This window comes from Ixodes scapularis, unplaced genomic scaffold, assembly GCF_016920785.2.
Source record: "Ixodes scapularis isolate PalLabHiFi unplaced genomic scaffold, ASM1692078v2 PGA_scaffold3__209_contigs__length_174095766, whole genome shotgun sequence".
In the NCBI taxonomy this organism is placed as follows: Eukaryota; Metazoa; Arthropoda; class Arachnida; order Ixodida; family Ixodidae; genus Ixodes; species Ixodes scapularis.
The window spans coordinates 23,833,096-23,855,438 of record NW_024609868.1 but is presented as its reverse complement, the minus strand read 5'-3'; the positions used below and the strand labels follow the sequence as shown (position 1 = coordinate 23,855,438).

The window sequence follows — 22,343 nt, the reverse complement described above, 5'->3', positions numbered from 1 at the left end:
CATACCCAGCCTACAACGTTACTAAAACACTCATTTGGGAAAGTCGCCCTTGAAACCTGGACCGCTGGCATCCACCGAGACCAAACTAAATACGATAACAGCGCCACCCATTAGAGACGAGTGAAAACATGAAAATAGCATTATATAGCTACTGCGAGATGACCCTGCGAGCTAGCCATCCGAGATGGTCCCACCGGCCCTTGCGCGACTCGACCTGAACCAATACCTGCAGTCGTGCAGTTCCCGGAGTGGCCGCTGCGGGAGAAATGGCGGCGTTGCGATCGCCATTAGTTCGGTGCTCGAGTACGGATCGGAGCCACTTTTTGAAAGCAGGCTGCTATGGCAGTTTCCCAACTGCCATAGTTCTAGTTACGTCACCAGCCTTTATTGTCTTGTTTTTCGTTTTTCTCTCCTCCTTTGCTTTTACGCGGGGTTAATTTCTGACGCTTTCTTTTTCGCATCTTTCAAAATAAATCAGTCGGGAGTCAGCTCTTTTTCGTTCAACCTGTCCTTTCTCTTCCTCCGTGCTCTCTGCGCTGTTTTAACGTTATGGCGCATGCGTGAGCCGCTCAGTAAGATCGGTCTATTCCGTCCTTCGTTCTAAATCAATACACGCTTTACACACGCGCCAAATTACAGCCGCCATTGCTGACCTTCTCTTGTCTTACCGAGATGCCGAGCAACTGAAACAGTAGTTAACGATCCTCTACAAAGGCCGATGCTTTAGAAAAGGACACAGTTGAGTCTAATATGGCAATAACCTGGCCTGCTATGGTAATGATGAAGTGAAATAAACGAAATAAGAGGAAACAAAAACTGAAGGTCAGTTATGGCGGCGTCCATGCACAGCTGCTGCAAAGCGCCTATAGGCTCGTCCGATGAACCTGTGCAGAAAAAAGTCGGGCGGTGTACTTCCGGAATATGTATTGAGATACAACCGGAGTTACACCGCTCTACACTTTTCTGCACCGGTGCAGAGGGTGCAGGTATATCAAACGAGCCTAGTATATTCTGCTCTTCAGTAGGACGCAGTATTCAGTGGCGGCCATAGATGTTGTTTGTGCGACTGTTGAGCTCGTAATGACTACAAGCTTCATTTTTTTTTTCAGGATACCATATACAGCATTAAGTTTGGTGGTTTTAGCAGCCTATGATTAGGTGCTCGTTTTGACCATGCGTTATAAAGAGCCCACTGAAATATGGTGTCCGGTAGATACCCCCTATCCTTCTTCCTTTCCCTTTTAGAGCGCAGCTCTTAGGGGCGCGTTTCCGGCTGGAGCGGCGTCGCCGTCGCCGTCGCCGTCGGCGTAACCGCGCGGTGCATCATGGGAAATGTCCCATAATGCACCGCGCGAGCGCCCCACCGGGGTCACGTGACCTCGTGGATGGCACGTGACCCCCCCGAGGTCACGTGACCCCCCCCAGGTCACGTGACCCCCCCCGAGGTCACGTGACCCCCCAGGTCACGTGACTCCCCTGAGGTCACGTGACCCCCTCCTCGAGGTCACGTGACCCCCTCCTCGAGGTCACGTGACCCCCGCCGATGTCGCGTGACCTCCCGATGACGTCATCGTCACTGATGACGTCACCGGCATCGTCATCGTCATCATCACTGATGACGTCATCATCACTGATGACGTCACCGGCATCCACATCGTCATCATCACTGATGACGTCACCGGCATCCACATCGTCATCGTCATCACTGATGACGTCACCGGCATCCGCATCGTCATCATCACTGATGACGTCATCAGTGTCGTCACTGATGTCGTCACCGGCATCCACATCGTCATCGTCATCATCACTGATGACGTCACCGGCATCCACATAGTCATCGTCATCATCACTGATGACGTCACCGGCATCCACATCGTCATCGTCATCATCACTGATGACGTCATCGGCATCCACATCGTCATCGTCATCATCACTGATGACGTCACCGGCATCCGCATCGTCACCATCACTGATGACGTTACCGACATCCACATCGTCATCATCACTGATGGCGTCATCAGTGATGACGTCATCAGTGACGTCACTGATGTCGTCACCGGCATCCGCATCGTCATCGTCATCATCACTGATGACGTCATCAGCGACGTCACTGATGACGTCACCGACATTCGCATCGTCATCGTCATCATCACTGGTGAAGTCATCAGTGACGTCACTAATGACGTCATCGGTACCCGCATCGTCATCGTCACTGATGACGTCATCAGTGACGTCAGTGATGACATCATCGGCATTGGGGTCACGTGACCTCCCAAGGTCACGTGACCCCCCTGGTTAGTTTAACCCCCCCCCCCCCCCAGTGCCCTTCCTTCCTCCTCAAGAGCTGCGCTCTAATTCGGCGTTACAGGGAGTTGTAAGCGGCTTTCACTTTTTTCCTTCTCGATTTCTCCTTTCTTAAATTCTCGTGCGTTTATGCTTTCTACAAAGCAAACGTCTGGACAGTAACGTTGAGCTGGACAGAAATATGGTGTCCTTGGCTTTCTTTCACGAACGGTTTGAGAAGCTTTACGTATGGTACCTGCGGCCTCGGCGGTGTCCGGGCCCGCCGAGTGGAGCGTCCCCGGATTCTTGGGCTCTTCGTGCCCGCCGACGACGCTGTCTCTCGACTCCGGCCTCGACACCAGTTTGGTGCAGGTGCAGCTGTCGGCCGAGGCGCACGAGCAGATGCCCTGCGCAGCCTTGATGCCCCGGCCAGGCTGACGAAGCAGTGCCTCGCCCACCACGTGCTCTACAAATGTCAAGACAGGCTACGAATGTACAAAACTCAATATACAAAACCTTGCGTTGAGTGCATCGTGGATCCAATGTACTTACTTCAGCATTTATGCCAAGCTACAAGTTTGAAACTCCTGTTGACTTCGAGATTTCGAGTAGAAAATTTCGAGTCAGGGACTATGTTATACCACATCGAAGCACTCAACAGCAGGAACAGCTGCTGAGTGCTTCACATCGTCGTTAGAGGGTGTCAGAACGACGGCTAGAAAACGAGTAACTTCCTTGGTCAGTTCAAGAACGATGCTAGTTTACTACGTATGTAAACAAAAATGGTGCAAAACAATGCGAGCGTGGTGTCGCACTTGGCAAGAGTTGTAAATCATACAAGAAAAACAGCAGTCGCTATCAACCCAATCGTAAAAAAAATGAAACTAATAACAATAAGTCCACACAAAAGTAAAACTAAAAGTAACTAAGATATTTAAAACCACAATGTCAATGAAGCGAAATATTGAATAAACTGTAGTTATAAATTAGTGATTATGTATTTGCGTAAAGTCCTCCTTTTTGCTAAATATTCGCGTTCCGAGTTATCACTATTATGCTTTACTCGAGGACAACTTTTTGTGTCTATGCAATCAAAGGTGCGGAAGCGCGTGCTTAGGCAACATTACCTGGATAAGCAGAAGGCCTCCTTACCGTCATCGCACTCAGATCGATCGAGGCCTGAGATTAGGCACGACTGCTGCGTCAGTGTTCGGCCGGGGCTCGTGTTCAATCAGCGCGTCGAAGGTCGGACTTGGGTCCAATAGCCGAGTTAGCGCGATCCGTCTCTGATGACGTTTCATGAAGAGAGAGGAGGCGATCCGGAGGCTTTGCTTATTCTAGGTGGTGTTGGCTTAGGTGCCAATCAAAGCTGGAAACGCGCTCTCCTATACGGGCAGAAACTGAGGGAGAGGATGAGCCGAGAGCGTGCGGGGACGTCAGAGCGTAGAGCTCTGCTTTGGAATACACCGATCTCACTAAGCGTTCGGTGCACGCGTGACGCCGCCATAACTTTAGTTCACAGAAAGCAGACGGCCGTGCTTGGGAGGGCTCGTGCCGTGTCGTCGGTCTTAGCAGCCTATTAATGTGGGCTCGTTCTGAGCGTGCGCTGTAGACAGCACCCACAAATATGGCGCCTAGTGAATACTCCTTATAGACTATTGCAAGCAAGGTCACTGACCGCCGCCATGACTTTGCTGGTACGGACAAGCCCGAGCAATTTCAAGCTCACCAAAGTTATGTGGACGCGCAAGCTGCACCTGCTTGCACTCTTGGGGCACCAGGCGGGACGCGATGCTTAGTGTTTATAAAGCCCCTCGATGTGTTAGCGTTTGTCTTGCAAGTAGCGTCAAATGCGCGACTGCACGAGGCCCATGTCTCGAGCGGCCCTTGGAAGGAAATGGCGGCACAGCACTGAAATGAGCGGTCCTTGGAAGCGAATGGCGGCGGAGCACCCGCTCATGGCACGTGTCTCGCGCGCTTCCACAACAATGGTTGGCGGTACTTGTAAAAAACGCTTTTATCAAGGGGCTTTAAGTGTTTAGAAGGATGACATCCTTTGTAGTACCCGATGCCAAGAGCACGCGCTCACAGGAAAAATACGAGGATATTGCAGAAAACAAAATGCCACCGTAGTACAGTCAACGCCAAGAGCGCGTGCAGGAAGACGCTCTTTCACGAGCTCCAGAGCAAAACAAGAAAAATAGGCGTTCGGAAAAAAAATGGCGCGATGTCATCACCCCAAGCGAAGCGCAAATGTAGGCACTCTAGTTGGAAGGATTAGTGGCTAGATGCAAAGCTGCTTTTGACTCCGCTCACTGTTCCACCCCGTTCGAATGCCGAACGATGGCGTCCAGAGTTACATGTTCGCGTGAGAACGCGTTCGAACACTGAATGGAGACAAGGCAGCAAGCTTAGCGTTTACCCACTAATCATCGCAGCCAGAGCTCGGTGTGTTAAGGTCCCGGTGCGCTCTCGTGTCCTCCTCTCTCCTGGGGCCCTATGTTGCACGTTTTGGACTCCCACGGCGACTACGGAGAAGGAAGTGACGTCAACAACGCAGCAAATGCAGATTGAATGTTGACTGATCTCTCATCAATCAACATCCAATCTACATTTGCTGCGTTGTTGACGTCACTTCCTTCCCGGTAGTTGCCGTGGGAGCCCAAACCGTGCAACATGGGGCCCCTGGTGTCCACCAGTATACACTGCGTAGTGATCGCAGGGGGATCCTCACGTGTGCAGTCCTGTGGGCAGAGCTCCGGCCGCAGTGTCTCGAGTTCGTCGCACGTGCCGTCTGGGCATGTGGCCCGGTCTCCTGTGCAAGTGCTGTAGCCAGACGACAGGTAGCGCCCCTCGGGTCCCTCCCGCCAACGGCAGCGGCCATCGGGGGCCCCAGGACCGCAAGAGGACAGACACTGGCTCTTGCTCAGCTGCTGGACGCACAAGCGGCCCTCTGAAAATGACGTAGAGTCGAATGTCAGATCGTTGATGCTCTATTCAGGTGCAGTGCTTCCTAAACGTATACGGACCGCGCGAGCGGCATCTTGTCTAAATGCAGTGTTATTCTAGCGGCAGCCGTACGACTGTTCCATCACATGGCGCTCATTGAAATAGCCCGAGCAGAGGAGGTCACTCGTTGAAGGCTGAAACTCTGGCCGGACCGGGAACAACGCAGCAATTATGCCTGTCGGGCGAACTAGTGGACCACTAAGGAGGTGTTAAGCCGTTGCTGGGTCACTCAAAATGAAAACAGAACAAAACAAACTTTTAATGCGAAAGCATTAACTGTCCCATGGAGCGAACCGGCGTTATCAGCTTTTGAAGTGCATCAACTGCATCATCGAAGGCCGCAACCTCAGCACTAGCGAAACCTGCCCGTCCACGCAAGTACACCACAGACAAACTAATGGAGCGGAAAAACGCTCCCTTAGTTGTCTGCGGTTGTATCGGGTGGCCGCGGCACTACTTTTGGGCCTTGGACATGAATGCGTCGGGTGTGGCATCGGGGGTCTGCCCACAGTGGCCCGCCCCCTGGAGTCGCTGCCTTCACTGAAGCGAGCGGCCGCGTCGTCAACCGCCAGGGCTTTGCCATTGAGAACGTGCATCGAATGGCCCGCCGAGGGTCGCCTCGGCTCGTTGGCCTGCTTGCCTGATCCGCCACCGAACCTTCAAGACTCGCGCGGCGGTTCAGAAGAGCAGGTCGTCCTCATCAGGAATGTCGTCTTCATCACCACCGGGCCGCCGGGGCTTTCCCAACCCCAGCGCACGGTGAAGCCTACGAACACCGCCCTTGAGAGCTTGCCAAGACGCTTCTGCCAGCTGGACGTAGAACCGGCCCTGCGAGCAGCCCACTGAAGGGCACTGGGCCCTGATCGCCCTCAACATCGGCCCGCACCCTCGCCCGCGGGCTCCATTTCAGCATCGTCGGCGCCTCTCTATCATCTATGCGTCGTCGTCCTTCCCTTGTACATATCATGATCCTCTCATAAACATCATCACTAGACATGGCACCGCGGGCCTCCATGGTACGGGCTGTCTCCTTTCCGCGGTACTGTGGCTCTCCTGAGCCAAAAACGATCACGATTACGATTACGAACGCAGCACAACGAGCAAGAAGGCAGGCAGCGAAATCTACCATCATTGTCAAATCTTCGAATACACGGCGGGCGGAACGAGCAGCGGCGCAACGCGCCAGGAGACAGAACAGCGCCTTTCGAAAGCGTGACGCTCAAGCAAGTTGCGATTCAAAGCGCCTCAGGCGGCAAAAAGACGAGGCCCTTCGACAACGCGAGGCGGAACCAATACGTCGAAGGCGGCCGGAATGCTTCCGCATTCACAACTCATGAGCTGTGCTTAGGTGTCCTCGGACCTTTCTTTTCACCATCTGATGGCACCACTGTGCATATAAGTACTGCCAAATTCGTAACTTATTGGGTGGCTCATTCAATATAAACACGAAATATACTTCCGAGCCATCCAAGCACTGGTAATTTATTCAGTTTAGTGTCACTGAGCGCTTAAAAAAGCGTGACTTGGTTTATTATGGTCTTGTTTCTGGCTTCGTGGTTTATTCTTCGATCTTCTTATGGGTCATTGCTGCAGTAAAGCGGTAACTGTGGAGGGACACACCACTTGTGTTCATTTTTCTGCGGATATAAAGCCAAAGCTATGAGCACACCTGCGTTTGCGTATTTTGACTCCTTGAGCATCCATAAAGCTGTTCACGCGCGCACTGTTCAGTTCTGAAACATCACAGAAAGTTGTCCGCGAGTGTAAGATGCTCGAGAGTGACCAAGCTCCGTGTTTCTTAAATTGAAGGTGGCTGTACCCATGCACCTTCATGTGAGTGAAATTGTCCGTCCAGCTAAATTGCTGCAGCACCTGTGGTCCAGCCGCGATCTAAACCTTCAGCGATCGACCTCTGTTTGCATGCTAAGGGTTGCTCCATCGAGTGATATGACCATTGAACAGTTCTTGGGCTGGCGATAGGATGCCGGTCCTACATAATATATCAGGCTTCGCATGTTCCGCCTTAAAAGTGCGGGCACCTTGCATTCTGCGCATATTTAAATCAATATAGGTAGTTTGCAGGGTTGTAAAGTACCTAGGTACAAGTAACTGAAAATCGGTATCGAAGTACTTTTGTCTACCTAAGGTACAGACTTAGGCACTTTCATTCCTCGGTATCTGTATCTGTATCTTAGGTACATTTTCCAGTAACTTGTAACTCAGTGAAGTTACTTTTTACAGATACTTTTCTATTCACTTCGTCGAAATGGAAGAAACTATACATCTTGAAGAATTAACACACTACCATGTGCCGTGATTACCGTTGAGTTGGGTACGACCTGGGAGACACTGACTTGATCGAACGACGTTTTAGTCATCCAGTAGAGCTGATGCTATAACTCTGAAGACTCAGACAGGTCAGGTTTCTGACTCATTCAGTGTGTGCAATCTCTTTGCAAAACACTTCTCATCAATAGGAAACCTTAATGTCCCCAGTCCAACAACGCAATCCTGTGTTCTGAAAATCCCCTTTTGATGTCAATTCTTGTATTCAAAATTGATGACATGGACTCGGCCATAAAAGAACTTGCCCCCAAAGCGTCCTTTGGGGAAGAGAGAATGCTGGCCTTTATTGTTAAAGGGTGCTCTGATATCTTGGCTCCTGTACTCCATCACGTTTTTAGCATGTCCTTAATAACAAGTGAATTTCTTTCAGCCTGGAAAACTGCTTTGGTTGTGCGACTACACAAATCTGGAAGCTCCACGTGTATCGATAACTACAGACCAATTGCGTTGCTTTCTACATTTTCAAAGGTTCTTGAAAAATACATTTTTAAGCGTGTGAGTTTCATTTAAAGCAGACGCTCAGTCCAAATCAGCACGGTTTTTGTCGTGGACGATCTGTTGAAACAAATCTTTTAACCTTTTTGGAGTTCGCGAAACCTATAGTTCGGTCCCGCGGTGAAGTTAATGTTATTTATTTTGACTGTTCGAAGGTGATTGACCTCGTAGATCACAATTTATTTCTGTCGAAGCTGTTACGTATGGGTCTTTTTTCGGGTTTCTGCGACTGGTTTGCTAGTTATCATGGTGAACGCTCAAATATGGTCTCCTGAATGACGCTTCAGTATGCTGATGACGTGAAAATTTATCGTAGTATCCACGTGACTGTGGACCGTGAATTGTTACAAAAAGATATTGATGCAATTCATTTGTGGTGCTCTGCGAAGTCGCTGGTTTTATACCCCACCAAAACTAAGCTTGTTTCTTTTCCCCCTAAGTTAAATGCTGTTGTTCATCCTTACTAGAGCACTGCACGGGCCGGAATTTCTAGGCCCGGCCCGACCCGGCCCGGTAGAGACACGACCCGGGCCCGGCCCGAGCCCGACAGAATTTTAAATTTCTAGGCCCGGCCCGACCCGGCCCGGAAGAGACACGGCCCGGGCCCGGCCCGAGCCCGACAGAATTTTTAATTTCTAGGCCCCGCCCGACCCGGCCCGATGGCTGTAGCCCGAAACAACCCATTCCCGTTTGAACCCGTCCCGTTTCGACCCGTTCCCGAAACGAGCTCCCCATTTGAACCTCGTCCTGTTTCGACCCATTCTTTATACGCCCTTCCCATATGAACCCGTCCCGTTTCGACCAGTTCCCTAAACGCCCTTCTCGTTTGAATTTGTCCTGTTTCGACCCATTCCCTAAACGTCCTTCTTATTTGAACCAGTTTCCGAAACACCCTTTGCGTTTCAACGCGTCCCGTTTCAACCTACTTTTATAAGGCCCTGCACATCGCAACCTCTTCGCAAAAAGTCTCCATCGTTCTAAGCCTGGTCTGCGCACCTTTTTTGTTTAAGAATATGTTCTGAAGTAGCTCTACATGTCAACGCGTTCTTAAAATATACAACCCTTTCAGGCAAGCTTGTTTAATATATTCCTACTTAACCCCTTAAAACGTTTTTTTTTTTTTTTCAAGATGGTTCCCAAAACGTGCAAGCGCGGAACGGACTATGTACACTGCGCGACACTGATACCGCGAACACGACGTTGGCTCTTTTTTTCGAATTTCACTTCGAAATGGTGTTAGTAGGCACCAAAGTATACCGCTTAGGTCTGTGGCCCAGATGAACACTTCTAAAGACACTAATAGTTTTGAAAACAGCGTTTTGATTCTATGAGATAAACATAAAAACACGACGATCGCTTGTTCGCGCTAATATATAATGTCGTGCTTTGTGCAATAAGGGAGTTTTAGAATAACGTACTCAAACACTTTGGGCAAGCTAAAATTAGCACCGCCATAGGTTTTACATCGCAACGCTATTTTTACGGTACCCAAAGCGCTTGCGTACGTTTTTCTAAACCTCCCTAATAGTGAACTAGATATTTTTGAGAGCGATGAATCAGACAGGTTGACAAGCGTATGACTGGGACTTTATTTTGTTTACAATTTATAACACTGAACCCTCGCTCACACGGAAAAAGCTTGAAGGCTTTCTAGCTTGAAGACGTCTTTTAGTTATTATTTTTAACGACGCTGTAGTGAATTTGCACTTCGCTTTTTTTTTGTATTTAATGAACCTAAAAGATTAATGAGCAAACTTCTTGCTATCAACAACAATTTATGATTTACGGCACAAGATTGCCCAGGCACGGCCCGGGCCGACCCGGGCCGGCGCGGCCCGAGAACTTTTTTGTTCAAGCCCGAGCCCGGCCCGGGCCCGAGAAAATACGTGCTACCCGGCCCGAGCCCGTGCAGTGCTCTAATCCTTACACATTAGACGGCTCTGAAATTTCAAGAGCTTCTGTTGCGCGTGACCTTGGTATTTTGGTCGATTCACGCCTGAACTTTAACTATCATGTTTCAAAGGTTATTAATGTTTCCTTGCGCATCCTGGGCATAATTGCACGCAATAACCGTGACTTCCGGAATTACACCTGTATACTGAACCTTTTTCGGGCTTTGGTTCTATCACGGTTGGACTCTTGTTCTACGGTATGGAACTCTTTGGGTGTCAGGCGCTCAGGTTGGAGTGCATACAGAGAAGAATTGTGAGAATCGTCTACGATCGCCAAATTGGACTTTCGCCTCTTTCGACTAGGCGACATGGTGTTTTTATAGAAGTTTTTTTTTTTTTATTCTACAATGTTATCGAGTAGAATCTCAATTCATGCCCCCGAGCGACAAAATACGTCTACTCCATTTTTCACCCATCTTATCTAGAGTCCGGTCCTCCACTGACATGGATGATGCTCGTGTACAATAAGTTTTTTAACCTTCACGTGGACTTTTTTATACCTTTTAAAAAGTTCAAGAATGGTATAGTGGTCAGGATTGCCGTGTAGTTTGTTTATTTCAGTGCTGTTTTATTATGTAGATTATGTTTTATTACTCCCATGATGTTTCATCGAAGGACACTTTAGCGAAAGGCGGTGTTCATTTCAGCGAACGGTGGAATAGCGATGCCGTTCTAACGACACTAATTTATCGAATCGCTTCGGAACTACGTTTAGGGAAAATAGCGACCTGCTTCTTTCATCTCAAACCCGAAACTGAAAAAGATAACGTCTTTTGAAATGTTTATGTGAATGCGGTCTTCCTTATTTCTCGGGTCGACACCAATAAAGCACATTTATTGAATTCGTTTTTGTGCTTATCCTTAGTATAAAAAGCTTTACTTCCAATATATTCTGACAAAATTTGGGAAAATAAATAAAGTATCCTTGAAGTAACTGTACCTGTACCTAGGTATAATTTTAAGTGAGCACCTAGGTACGTACCTAGGTACCTTTTCGTATGGTAACTGTATTTTAAATACATTTTTGAAGTAACTTTTACAAACCTGGTAGTTTGTATAATAACGGTAAATAAATATCAAATAAAACGAAAGGGGTGCTAGGTTTACGATTCGTTTCTTGCCTGGTTTTTCTGTTCTATATCTTCTTTATACCTGTACTACCTCATCCATCTCGTTATATCGTTTAGAAGAATCCTGATGTCTACTTATCGTCCAGAAATGACAGATGTTGAATTTGAAGACTACGTGTAAATCACAAATATGGTTGAGTTAAAAGCGTGCCTACTACTTCCGTGCAACAAAACCCTACGCGTGGCGCGTTAAAAAGAAAAAAAGAATGACGTGGAACTATTTGTATGTTTTACAATTTTTGTGCTATTTTCCGTTAGTTTTCCTCACCTATATTCGAGCCTGACCTGTTATGATAAACAAATATTTTGTCCAGACTTACCACATTCTTCCAGAGGAACAGCATCTGGAAGCGAAATGAACACGCATTAAAATTACAAGTAGAAAAAAAACAGTTGGCTATTGTCTCCACGAGAAACTCGAGCAGTTCATTATAAGATGCACAACACCCCCTCCCCCCCCCCCCCCCCCCAAAAAAAAAAATACAAATTACAGTGTGTATTTTTAACGCAAAAAATAAACTTCGCATCACCGAACACTCATTTTTTGCCTAAATCTAGCGCTAGCGGTTCGAACCAGATGAAAACGTTTCAGAAGCAAGCGTTATCCCATGTAAAATATATTACTTTTTTTCTAGTTTTAATTGTAACATGAGGCTTATTTATGCCCGTTTTCGGTAACTGACGCCATTCCGCTCCATGTAATTGAGAGCTCCATCGGCCGCCATTTTCCAATTGAAATGTTTAGAAAATCATTTACAACTGTTCAATAAGATGGCGGTTAGTTCTGAAAGTTTGTATGTGGTTCGGACCGCTAGGCTACATTTGGACGAAGAATGAGCGATCGGCGGTAAGCACTTCGTTTTTGCGGTAAACGCCAGCGCTGACCCCTTCACTTTTCTCTCCTGGCTTTCTCTTTCGCCTCCTCTGTTCTTTGCTGCCTAATTTGGTCTCGTTACAGGGTCAGTGTTTGCGTTTCCCAAAGGGGGACTTGTGTAGCGTCTGCCAGGGGTCATGCAAACCCATTCCCTAAAAAAAAAAAAAAACAATGGATCTTCCTATACTTTTCTCACCCCTTTTCTCTGCTCTGCTTGCCTGAGCACGTCGACGACCTTGGATACGGTCATCCATTTCACTCGTGAAAAAGAACCACAACCGTATCACTAGTGAAAGGAACCGCATCTATATCACTCGTGGAGGGAACCGCATCCATCGTTTTGACCACACACATACATCTCAGCCCACGCACCGTGACTACGGAAACCCAGAGCGAAGAACATCCGGCAACGCCAGAGCGGCAACTGAAGCAGGCCCGCATTTCACCGCGCCGCAGCGCCTCCCCCTCATTGACTCCGCGGCGCGTCGCCCTTTCTGGCTCCGCGCCAGCTGTGCGAAGCTCTATTGACGAAAACGAAAACGCTCGTTTTAACGAAAACCCGACGGTGTATGTTGGTTTGTCAGAACCGGGGAAAGAGGGAAAGGGTGACGCGTCCTGACGCCAGCCCTTCGTACCAATGGGAGCGTCGCTCGCGTCACTCTCTTCCTCTCTCTCCCCGGTGCTGACAAACTGACAGACACCCCCGGGTGTTCGTCAAAACAAGCGTTATAATGCTAACGCATAAAAATAACTTGGTAATTTTGGGGGGCTTCAGAGGGAGGGGAGGGGGGCACTTTGTACACTCACCGCCACACAAATTACGCTTCCACGCCAAAAGCAAGGGAATTACCTTCGTGGTCTGTCAGATACACGTGGATGGCGCACTTCTGACTGTGTATTCGGCCGCTGTCGTTCCAGGTCGCTTCGAGGACGACGTTGTAGTGCGGGGTCGCTCCTTGGTGGCGCAGCCTCCGCGCGTCTCCCACGTACAAGATGCCCGTGCGTGGAGTTACGGCCAGCCAAGAATCCGCGGCCGAGTCAGCGGCTGTTCTAGAACCGTTGTCTTTGTCCGCGCCTGGAGTGAGCAGCCGGAAAGAGTGTCCCCAGCTGCGATTCGCCAGGGGAGGCCACACCTAAAATAGGACCGGAGACGTCAAACGCGTCTGTGTAGCCTTCGTATTGTCCCGACTAAATAGTCAGCGAGCTGTAAATGTTGGAAAAGTTTAAATCGTTTTACCTGGAGCGGACAATCTACAGGTACAGTCGGGGACAAAAGTCCCCGCGACGCGCGAACTGCCACTGAAATGCATTGCTCTGCCATCTGCTGGCGGGTCACCTGGTTTTGAGATCACACAAAAGCGCATGCACGTCCTACTGTGACTGCAAGCATGTGTGTTTTTCCGCTTTTCTGCTGCGCGGCGCCTAACTCGGAATCGGGCGCGTAGTACCGCCTCGGTGATAGCGCTTGCGGCTGACGAGCTTCTGCTACACATTCCGAAACTGGAGATATTGCCTGCGGCATTGCGCCGCATTTCGCCGTGTCAGCGCATCCGCTTATCGCTCAGTTGAGCTGCCGTGTACTCCTTGCTTTATAGCTGCCATGTCAGTAAGCGCTATCTCCGAGGTGGTACCACCCGCCCGATTCATAGTTGGGCGCCCCGTGCAGAAGAGCGGGAAAACACACATGTTCGCAGGCAGTGTAGGACGCGCATGCGCATTTGTGTGATCTCGAAACCAGGCGACCCGCCGGCAGATGGCAGAGCAATGCGTTTCAGTCGCAGCTCGCGCGTCCTGGGGACTTTTGCCCCCACTGTACATAAGGATTGTACGAGGTTTTTTTTTTTGCTAAATTGTTTATTATGACGAGGTGTCACGAATTTTGCGAATGGCAAAAGTGTATGGTCATTATTATTTATAAATGATACGAGGTTCTTTTGTGAGCTAAAAAAACATCCCATGGTTCGTTAAGCAATATGTATTAACGCGCACCCTTTATTTCTTCTGAAAGACAACAAAAAGTCGCCCTCAAAGTGGAGTACCATTCCGTTCCGATAGAACTTAAATTACTTCCACGGTCTCTGGTATCTGCGCTGTAGTTCCTCCTCTCGCATAAGAACTAGAAATCTTTTTAAAGCTAGATGATATTTTATGATACACCATGCAGGCTGCCCAGCCCAAAATTATGTAATTGCTCTCTCCTCAAATCAAAAACGCTTACAGTTCAAAGACCGAATATGGAGCTTCGACATTATTTTTGACAACCTAATTAAAACTAATTTTCTCGAATGAGATATCAGACGGACCATAATGGACTCTAACGATCGATGTAAGAAACTTGAGAAGCCGCCATCGAAAGTATTCTCCCTTTGTTCATTCTCTCAAAACTGAGTTTTCTTTTTCACCTAGTTTGTAATTAACGAGTCAGGGCTGACGATCCGCTAGAAAGTCAGTGGTTTGTCACTCCTGACTCGGTATTAATTTAACACTGACTTTGTAAAAAGAATGTTTTTTTCGGGCTTTTGGATACAACGTGATAAGCAAAGCATTCGTTACGAAGGCGGGTCGGATGTTAAACACTTACCCTGGCTAGAGCAGCGGCACTTCGGGACATGGATATATTGTAGATTTCCTGGAGTTGCAGAGGCACCCTCTGGACGCTGCTATTGGCGATGATCACTGTGAATATGACCTGGAACCCAAGGTATTGACACTTGGCCACGCGCAGCAATAACACCCAACTGTTTTCTCTTCAACAGAATTCTCTTTCTCCGGAAATAAATTACGAACTGATTTGTCCCGTCATAGCTCATTCCTTGACATTTACAGATTGTGGGGAAAGAGAGATACACCCGTCGATTATGCAGAAAATATTCAAATGCAAAAAAAGACAATATAGATACAAACATTGCGGACCAACAAGAGCGAGTTCACAAATTCAAGAAGGTGAGTAAAGCATGTATTAAATGCGCTAACGACTGAAACAACTTCTGAATATAAATAGTCAAATAAAGCAGCGCAAAGCAGAGCAGCTGGCAGCAATTCTAAACTGCTAAAAGAAAACGCTATTTTGAGGTGCTATATCCAGCTGTGCAGGATACGTCTTTGAGTTTTCCTGTTTCCCTTCCAACTTCTTCGAGTGAATTATCGTTCAATAATGATTTCGCGTCGCTTGAGCCGTGAGCGTACAAAACCATAGTAAAGACGCTACACAAAAGGAGTCGGGCTCGAGCTAGAAGCATTTCATAAAATTCGCACTCCGAGTTTTCTTAGAAGTACCGACAACGATTGTTGTGTGAACGTGTAAGACATTTGCCCCGAGCGAGTGCTACGCCGCCATCTGCTTCTAAGAGCTGCTTATTTAAATGCTACGCCACCATTTGTTTTCAAAGGCCGCCTGGGGTACGTGCCTCGAGCATTGACGCATATTTCTACTACAATAGAGATTCCTCTGGTCGTTGTAGAGCAATGTCCGAAATCCGCAATGGAGCATATAATCTTGGTGGAACCAGTGCGTCCCCAATCTAGTAGTGGAATACAATACTTTCTCAAAGATCGAAGTGTTGGTTAGGTGGCTGAGAGCGCCAAAACGACCAGCGAAATTCCCCACAAGACAAACATATAAATCGAATTTATGAGAGGAGACGACAGAGAGATTGGTATTGGTGTTCTCATGTGAAGACTCTTAGTCTTCAGCGCCAAACAATCTAGAAACAAGTTTTTAAATTTAAACAACTTATGGTTTGACGTAGGTATGGTATCAAAACACTCTTGTTTCTTTGGATTCTATTTGCTTAATTTTCAAATGTTTTGTGCACCAACATAGTTGTCTGCAGAAGGTTGGAAAGGAACAGCAAATTGGCAGAAGGGCAGTCTTTTTTATATAACTTACATCCAGCACGAATGTGACGACAGTGCTAAAACATCCAGAGAAGTACATTATGAGTATTAAGTTCACGCAACGCCAAAGCATGTGGCTTAGAAAGCAGAGAGATAGCGCAAAAAATAAAGAAATTTGTGAACGATAATTCGTCTTACAGCCTGCGAGTACTTGCAGCCTGCGCGTCAACGTAGCTTTGGCAAGCTTGCAATTGCACGTATATGCCCGCACGAGCAAAGACATGGCGGCCGCCAGGTGCCCTGCACGCAATCGTCTACATGGTGCAGGTTAAGTGGGCAGAACGAGCTCCTTCTGCAAGGCCCTCCTCTCTTTTCACTCTAACAGAGTGAACACTGGAGAGGAGGAGAGTCGCTCCTCGCCTCAGCCGCCTCGGTGGCTCCGAGGCGAGAGCGCCGGCCTACGGATCCCCAGATGGCGGGTTCGAATCCCGACCGAGGTGCCCGCAATCTGACGGAGGCTTATTGCGGAAAAGGCGCCGTGTAACCGAGCTTTCGGTTGCACGTCAAAAGATCCCCAGGTGGTCCAAATTAATCCTCAGTCCTCCGCTGGGGCGTGCCAGATGCCCGTCGTAGGTTTGGCACGTAAAACCCCCAAATTTTTTCCCTCCTCGCCTCCTCTTCCGTGTTTGCTAGTGGAAAGAGTAAAGGGCTTTGCGTTTGTAGCTTGTCCTACACTCCTAACCAAAATACTCTATGAGGTTTAACCTGCCGTCACCGACAATAGTTGAAACTAAATTCAGTGACATCAGACTGGTACTCTCCTCTCCCCCAGGCCGGCATGCCAACAGAGTAGCCAACCGGGACAATTATTCGAATTAAGTTCTCTTCCCCCTGTTCTGTCGTTTCTTCTTTGTTGAAGGGACCTGGCAGGGCATTTTTAGAGATTCTTCTGGCTTAGCGAGTAGTCAAAGGTGACGAAGCTTAAATCGGAGCAACATGAGAAGAAGCAGGAATCATTCTTAAAAGTTGTCGCTTGCTTGATAATGAATTAATTCTAAAATTATGCGCTAACTTGTTTGGTGGACCTCAAATTACAGCGCAATAACTTGTGAAAAAAAAAAAATTATCAGGCGGATTAGGTCATCTAAATACATATTTCACAGTGTTGGACGTTTCACACCCTTTCAGCACTGCATTTTTAATCGGAATAGTTGTTCTTCTCGCTGTACCGTTGCGCCGGTGGGGCAGGGTCTGTATGCACAAATTCCGCAACCTCACGGCCGTGACCCTTGCGGCAAGTAGAAGAAGATATAACAAACACAAAGACTGAGACATCCGCCAGACGACCAATGTGACGCCAACTGGGGAAGCGGAGCACCTCAAGGAAATCTTCGACCAGACTTCATGAAATCGGAAGGTCTCGCCCCCTTCATCTAGCCCTCCCTGCCCTACCCCATCCCACCATCTCCCAACCCAGACGACTGAGGTCAAAGGGGGTCTGTGCAACTTTCTATATTAAACATTTATTCGTTCATGTAAGGAAGACGCCCTCCCGATTTCATCTTATACAGTGACTATAGAAGGGCAGATCGTCTCCTTCTAGCTGGCCTGTGTTTGCGACCAACGACCCGAAGCAAGATGGCAAAATGCGCATGGGAAAGAGAACACATATACCTTGTTGCTCAGGTCGGCACGCACAAGGTCGACGTCTTCAACGATGACTTTGAACGTGTACTCCTGTCCAGGGAATGAGAGGCCCGACTTGCGAGGGTACAGCGCTGCATAAAACAAACAACTATCTTTTACAAGCTACGTCTCTGACGAACTATGCTAACCGACAGCTTAGAAAAACGCAAGCCGTGACAAGTCCCGACCCTCAAATTATCGCCACATGGCGATAATTGCGACTTGAGTCATGTGCGCTGTTTTAATATTATGTCAATATAGCTCGACTCACTGCCACAGATCACAAAGCGAGAAGGTACATTGTATTGTTGTGCGGGCATGTTCTTCCCTTGTGAGATTTTTGAGGCGCCTACAATTTAGCGTACACTGCGGATTGTACACGTTTAAATTTAGCGTTGAAATGCCGGCAGCGGTGGAAGTGCTGCTGAGGGCCAGGCTGCAGAACAGGCTACTCTCGTGTGAAAGGTGAGCGGAAAGCGTCAATCTTTGTCACTCCAAAGGACAAAGCCGCAAGAGAAGTCTGGACAAAAAATTATGTAAGCCGCGCCAAGTAATGCTGCAGCTTTTAGCTTGTGTAAACACTACCAAAGTGACACCAATATTTCGCATTCTCCGCGTATCGCAGCGCACGGGCGCACCACGCGTGATCTGTAAAGATGGATTCGATGCGCCTCACGGGAGCCAAGCAGGTCCTAACACTACCCCCCATTTCTAGCACACTGTAGCTCTAGTACTGAGGGAGGACATCGAACAGTCACGCCTCTAGCAATACGCTTCAGATATGGGGACAACAAACCAAATTTTAGTGGTTCGTTTTGAGCAGAGAAATCAAAGATGACGATTCGAAGGCAGATCCTCGTGCGACCAAGGCACTGGACAGAACAAAGCGCTTACGCCCAGGCCGTGCTAGGCGAGGTTCAATTTCTCTGTTATGCTGTGTAAAGGCTCGTTCACAGAGACCCGTTTTCTTACGTTACGTTACGAAAAGTCATCGGGAAATCTGTGCTTCGTATTAAGCGTGGCTACTAATTAAAGGAGATAGCCTGGCACGCGACATTCGAGACACGAATGTTTCGGTGACTTAAAGGTAACGCAAGAAAACGGAGCTGTGTGAAAAGTTGAACCGAGCTCAACTCCTTACGTTACGTTACGACGAGCCTTGTGTCCTTGGTTGCAAGGTAACTCATCGCCCTAGCTCGTCGTCACTCAAACATTCGTGTCTCGCATGTCGCGTGCCACGCTATCTTCTTGAATTGTTAGCAATTGTTAGCCACGCTTGATACAAACCAGAGACTTCCAGGTGACTTTTCGTAACGTAACATAAAAAACGGGTCTTTGTGAACGAGCCTTTAGTCAACACCGGGCTGAGGGGACAAAATGACCGATAAAGCGCCCCTTATGGACGCTTTACACTTGCGACAGATTAAAGCCGCCATTCCTGACCTTCACTTGTCTTATCGAGATACCAAGCCACTGAAGTGGACCTTGACGAGCCTCCAGAAAGGTCAATGTTGGGGAGAAGGACACAGTCGAATCTAAAATGGCAATAACCTGTCCGGCGGTGGTAATGATGAAGCAAAGTGATCAAAATAAGACGAAACACAAAATGAAAGCCAGTTATGGCGGCACCCATGCACAGCTGCTGCAAAATGTCTATAGGGAGTATTCACCGGCACTCATAGCTGCGTGCGCTACTGCTGAGCGCGTGCTGACGGCGAGCTTCCACAGTTCTTTTGCAACGGGCATTCCGCACCGTCAAGAATGCCGTTCTTAGCAGCCTATTAATCTGAGCTCGTTCCGGGCATGCGCTCTATAGATTGCCCTCAAGTATGGCGCCTAGTGAATAGTTTGATCTCCTGCCCATATATAGTTAACGGCCGCCAGGAATACAGAGGGGTCATTTTGTCGACTACGTGTGCACATATTGGGAAAGGCTGCTGATTTTGTCGACTATAACGTAGGGAAGATTGTGATGTCCCCACGGTTCGGAACAAGTATCTCGGAAGCTGAAAAGCTGGCCGGACGTTCGCGAGATGCCGTCGTCAGTAAGTTCGTCTGCTTCTTGCACAGGGGTTGCGATGATGTCAGAACGCCGAGCTCTTATTGGCTGATTGAAAACAAAAAAATAGTGGGTAGACCTCAAGGCATTTAGGTCTACGCACTATCCGTTCAATCAAAACGAATCAGAGCTCGGCGTCGTCGTTCTGACGTCACCACAACCCCTGCGCTAGAAGCAGACGACTTGCTCTCCACTTAGACGCCGAGGCGTTGCACGTCCACACGTCATCAGAGAATGTGGACGATGGAGGATTTTCCGCCTGGTGAAGCAAAACAGGAAGCTTTCTGTGGCTCAAGTGGCAGCTAGATACAATGCAGGTTAAGGTACAAGTTGTTTCTGAGCACACAGTTCATTGGACTTGGTAAGATATAGGACTCTTCAGCAGACAACACTTGCAAGTGTTAGGCATGCCGAAATATTAGGTAGGTGGTCATAACACGGTATTCGATAGGTGGTCATAATGTGTTGGCTTATCGGTGTATATATGAAAAAAAAAAAAAGATAAGACACCCTTCAATACATGGCTCGCACATGACGCCATCGCACTGCTGGTATTTCTACTTGTCCGATCGAGAAAAAAAATTTGCGATATTAAACCCACGCTACGGAAGGTACGCGCCTAGCAGCACGATCGCAACAATGCCGGCTAATGGGACGCCGAACGTCGATACAAGCCGTTTATTGTAAATTGTGCCGCCAAAGTCAATTTCGAAGTTCGGGCTGATTCGGGTGATGCTGTTTGTTAATCGATTCCACGGGACTAGTGCTGCCCTCTGTGAGTTGCGGTGCCAACTACACCGCGTGTTACCCGCTTGCTTCTTTCTGGAGGCCCACACCTCTCCTGACCTTCCCCTTTCCCTTCACGGCTACAACAACGATCGTATTTTAATTGAAAATCCTCTTTCGGAATTACATTAAAGAACCACTAGAAAAGGTGCCAGAGTAAGCCTTTTCAGTGGAAAGGTGACCCTTTCCGGTGAAAAATCAGAAAGGTTTACCTTTTAGAGGAAACTTTTCTCGTTGAAAAGTGGAAAGGAAAATAGTTCACATGGTCATGACGACAATGAAGTGCCTCCGTCAAACACCATTTTCGGAGTTTTTTTTTTTCTTTTTTCGTATAGTGTGGCTCACTTTTGGAAGACGAACACGCGCGAAGCGGTCTGCAGATGGAGCATTGGCTTTGGATTTGTAAACATTTCAAGGGTGCATATATCCATAGGCGTAGACTATAAGGGGAAGGGGGGGGGGGGGGGGCATCGGGGCTCGTGCCCTTTCCCCTGGTGAAATCCAGGGGGGGCAGAACCCCCCCCCCCCTCCCCCTTGGGCCATGATCCTTACCGAGACGCTGTTTACGTGACATGGTACGAGCTTCCTAGTAGCGGCATGTAAACAAAATAACGCCCACGTTGCCTTTATTGGCACAATACATGGGAAATGGAATACCAGCGTGTTTTCGTTACCTTCAATCTCCAGTTCTGTCGAGAAGGTAGCGCGCAGCACCCCCCCTCCCCCACCCCATCGGGAGAACTCAGCCTGCCTCCCCCCCCCCCCCCCCCCCCCCCCCCCCGGGAAAATGGAAATGCATATATCCCCGAGTAGAAAGGGTAGCTTTGCTAAGTAACTTGTGCATAAGCATTGCAAACAAACTGTTGGCAGTGCATTGCATCAAAAAACTTGGCGAACCAAACCTGTGTACGATATTTCTTTAGATCCCTTTGATGGTGTAAAAAATGGTGACACATCTGCAGTGCACAACTTATCTCAAGTGACTGAATTAGCCTCTATCATCTCTCTTCCGCTTCTGATCTATTTTGCCTTGGGCTGGTTATGTGAGACGAGTCAAGAAAGTAAAACTCGTGCCTAAACTCGCGTTATTTGATTAATACAATATCTCTGGGTGGCATGCGGAATATAATAAGAAACTTAGCCGCCACCAATCGCATATTCAGGTAGTTTATCAAACAGAAAAAAGGGGTTCGGGAACTAACCGACATTCACGAAGGTCTCCTTCCGTTCCCCGAGGAAGTACTCGTCGAGTGGTGTCTTTGCCCTGAACAGCTCAAGTTCGTCTCCCTCGAGGCGCACTCGGAACTTGTTAGCGTCCAGCGAGTCTCCGTCCAGGATTGACAGCGGGCAGTCCAGCTTGGTGTGCTGTCGAAGGAGAAGCGTCCGCGGACATTGTCAACATGCTTCGATGGGCTAGTTAGGTAGTCATTGAAAACGTGACAGTCCAAAGGAGAAGACCTAGAAGTACACTCTTGGAGCACCCGAGAGTATAGTAAGTATCGTTTTACTCTAAACTCTGGTCGTTCGACGTTTTTAATTAGCTGAAAAGTTGAGAAAAATGTTCGGTACCATGCTCCAATGACCTCACCTTCACAGTGGCACTAGGGGGTCACCTTCCGGGCACTAAGTCTGCTTTGACCAAATGAAAGATAACGCGAATGATCCAAATGACAAGGACAAGTAGAAGCAGTAGCACAACCACTTGTCCTAGATATTTGTGATACTCAAACGCATAAATGAGTCCCTTGTCTTTTTTTTTAAAATTTATTTATACAAAGTAGGCATGGTAGGTGAACACAAGACATACCAAAGGCCAAACTCAATGAAAGTTTTTTGAGCTTACAAAATGAGGGTAGTGTTAATCACTTCTTTCCCTACATCTGAAG

At 48.1% G+C, this 22,343-nt stretch overlaps 1 protein-coding gene across 1 annotated transcript in view; it reads right to left on the bottom strand.

Moving 5' to 3' along the window:
- LOC8029396 (proto-oncogene tyrosine-protein kinase receptor Ret) overlaps positions 1-22,343 on the bottom strand; it is a 59,073-nt gene that overhangs the window by 23,223 nt on the left and 13,507 nt on the right. Inside the window, exons 4-10 of the mRNA XM_042292598.1 lie at positions 21,660-21,822; positions 17,601-17,704; positions 14,671-14,778; positions 12,940-13,222; positions 11,536-11,559; positions 5,018-5,236; positions 2,540-2,749 (exon numbers count right to left, since the gene is read on the bottom strand). Coding sequence (XP_042148532.1) covers positions 2,540-2,749; positions 5,018-5,236; positions 11,536-11,559; positions 12,940-13,222; positions 14,671-14,778; positions 17,601-17,704; positions 21,660-21,822 — 1,111 coding nt within the window. The remainder of the gene's footprint in view (positions 1-2,539; positions 2,750-5,017; positions 5,237-11,535; positions 11,560-12,939; positions 13,223-14,670; positions 14,779-17,600; positions 17,705-21,659; positions 21,823-22,343) is intronic.